This window comes from Apis dorsata, unplaced genomic scaffold, assembly GCF_000469605.1.
Source record: "Apis dorsata unplaced genomic scaffold, Apis dorsata 1.3 scaffold_188, whole genome shotgun sequence".
NCBI classification, from domain to species: Eukaryota; Metazoa; Arthropoda; class Insecta; order Hymenoptera; family Apidae; genus Apis; species Apis dorsata.
In genome coordinates this window covers 751,827-754,823 of record NW_006263473.1, presented here as the reverse complement: position 1 = coordinate 754,823, position 2,997 = coordinate 751,827, and the positions used below count along the sequence as shown (strand labels likewise).

The following is a 2,997-nucleotide window of genomic DNA, read 5'->3' as shown; positions in this document are numbered from 1 at the left end:
CGTTAACAAGATGGCGGCGGATTAGAGGTGTTTAAAAAAAAAAAAAAAACAGGGCTAGTTTTAAACGACGACACGTTTTACATTTTTGATTAGGGGCTCGTTCAATTACGCGATACCTGATGCATCTGCTTCGGGGGTGACGAACATCGTCGCTTGGAACCCCAATCTCAGACTGGTGTCGATCGAGTATATCTGACCTGTAATCGTTCAACGAAAGCCTCTAAATCACTTTAAAGATCCGCAGAGCGTGTGTGGTCGCGGTATTTGTGTCGCTGTTCCGTCGCCCAGGCGTTATGGAAGCTCGATTTCTTATCATTCCATTTGCGACCCAATGGCTTTTCAATCGTCCAATTAGTGGGGGTGAAACGGGGGATTTAATTCGGTTGTCATTTTGCTGAGAATTTTTAAGAAGCCCAATCGGTTTAGGAAAATCCAAGCAAGTTTTTTTTAAATTTTCGTTCTTTAGAATTTCCTTTTTCTTTTTTCAAATCCTGAAATCCTCGTTCGTTTTTAGTTCTGCTACGTTGTTCTCAATATTTTTTTTCTGTATTAATTTTCTTAAAACAAAATTCGAAGATCATAAAAGAGTTGACAATAATTTAAAAATTCTTTAGGAATAATTAGAACAAAGTTGAATTATTATGATAATATTTGAAATTTAGAGAAAATTTAAATTTTAAATCGTACAAGAAAATGTCTACCTTTCTAAAAATTTATTTATTATTCCACAAACACGTAATAAATATATTGAAATTACTCGTGAAAGAAACTTCGATTTCAAAGAGTTCAAATTAGGTATTCGAAGAGGGAAACAACAGGTGCCACTTTTTCAGATTAAATTCTTTTCCCCGAGGTTTCCCATCAGTTTCTTCGATCAAATACGGAAATAAAATAGATACGCGTATTTATTTTATCAAGTTGTACAAGGTATCGTGTTTCAAGGTGGTAACGATTGTGAAATTGTCGACCTGAATCGAACTATGGAAACGATGTATCAAGAGGGAACCTTACCTTGCCAGTACCAACTTCCTGGCGCCCCGATGAACAGCCTCTCACTATTCTGAAACGAATGGAAAGGCACGACATTAGAGAAATTAATCGACGTCAAATAACTAACGACTGAAACCACTTTACGATGTACTTATATTATCGGTTAACTTTATATCCCAATTTTTCTTTTTTTTTCAATCTTTAATGGAATTCTTCAAATTATTTTTATCCACGATAAAGTTTCCTCTTATTCCATATACATATTCAATATTTTTCTATTTTTTTTTTTTTACATAAATTTTCACTCCATTTGTTTAAATTTATTCGAAAAATACATCTGTCTATTAATACTTATCCAGTAATTTTTAATTATTCGTATTAATTAATTATTTAACAATGCTTTAATATTATAATAATGCAACATACTTGGACTTAACCTAATCAATATATATATAATCAATATATATAATTATATATATTAAATATTATTACAAGTTTTGTAATTGCTTTGCATGAAAAGAGAGAGGATACAACTTATTGTATCCGTCCCCCGTGGCTTTCGCATAAATTTCAAAGACGAAGCACATGTTGAACGTGCGGCATGGAAATAATAAAACAACGGAGCGCAACAATCGCGATTTTTTCTAGCCGCAAGGCGTTAATGGAATCAGGAAACGAACGCACCCACGAAAGTTCAACTTTTCTTTCTTCGATCGAGGAGATAATGGTTTAGATAAAGGACGTGCGCACGAGCCCGAGACGTGATAAATCAGCTGCTCGTACGTATGCTAGCTACGGTGTATCTACGCGCCACGTCACGCATGCTAAATCAGTTTCGCGGATCGTGGCCTTCGCGATCCACGAACGCGACCATCTCAACGCCCTTTCGCGAAAAAATCGATGATCGATCGCTGTGCAGTCGCGGATAACTTGCACCAAGATTATTAAGATTCCTCCGCAATGGTTAGAAGAACGAGTGGAACGCGATTTTGGCGTTTAGGTTAGGTTAGAAGTTTCGTAAAATTCATCTTAGTGTAGCTGGAATATAGATTTAAATGATTTTGTTTTTTATAGAGATTCGATGATTGGACGATGTTAAAAAATATTGGAGAATGTAGTTAGAGGATAATATCGTTTCTAAACAAAATATTTTTTTATATTTAATTTGTAACGAAGACAAGAAAAGATTCAGATCTTATGATTAATGAGTACAGATTTCTCGTCTTTGTTTCCCGAAAGAGGAAGAGTTTTTAAAATGATTTAGAAACACTTTTAATTTCCTTGATGAAAAGTATAAGCGAAACACTCGGTATAAAAGTTAGGTTAGATATGAATCAATTAAACGAAATACGCCATATCCTTGACACCTTTTCAACCACCAATTTTATTCACATCCATTCATCAAGACGTTTCTGCATATAGATCACGAATAAATAAGATGCAATAAAGATACAGTTAAAATCCGCATCTCCCTATCTCGGCCATCACTCAACGTCCAAACGCGAGGTTCACCAATCTAAATGTAGCATCTCTTCGTAAACGCGATTGCGCGTTACGCAATTCTGCGTTTGTGCACGAAGCCGTTTGTGGCGTGCCGCTAAGAAAAGACGAATATAGTCGAGGGACGAGACGGTGTTCGATCGAAAGCCAATAAATTCGAGAGCTTGTAACGCGGATCGAGTGTCGCAACATTTCGGTGGCCGGTGATAAAACAACAGCTCTCCAGCTTCGTTCACATACGATCCTCCTCCCCTCCCACGGCCGTGCACTTGTTAATCGGCGCATGAGTTACTCGAGTGCCACTCGAAATCATCGACATACCTTCGAACCTGCCTATCGGTCGTTCCCATGTGGCTCGACACTTTCACGCGGCTCGTCTGACGCGTGCAGCGTTATACTACTTGCCTACGATCGAGCGAGTTGTCGAGGCGCGAAAAAAAATGGCACTCGCGAAAAGTTTGAAAAATTCATGGATTTATGGAAAATTATGGAATCTTATAGAATGAA

The 2,997-nt window shown here is 37.2% G+C and overlaps 1 protein-coding gene across 2 annotated transcripts in view; it reads right to left on the bottom strand.

Annotated features, from left to right (window-relative positions):
* Positions 1-2,997, bottom strand: part of LOC102673330 (integrin alpha-PS2-like) — an 86,430-nt gene that overhangs the window by 8,379 nt on the left and 75,054 nt on the right. The window contains exons 6-7 of one of the 2 annotated variants that reach the window (XM_006614496.2): positions 1,012-1,060; positions 117-197 (exon numbers count right to left, since the gene is read on the bottom strand). In XM_006614496.2, coding sequence (XP_006614559.1) covers positions 117-197; positions 1,012-1,060 — 130 coding nt within the window. The remainder of the gene's footprint in view (positions 1-116; positions 198-1,011; positions 1,061-2,997) is intronic. The other variant, XM_006614497.2, reaches the window with a different exon arrangement.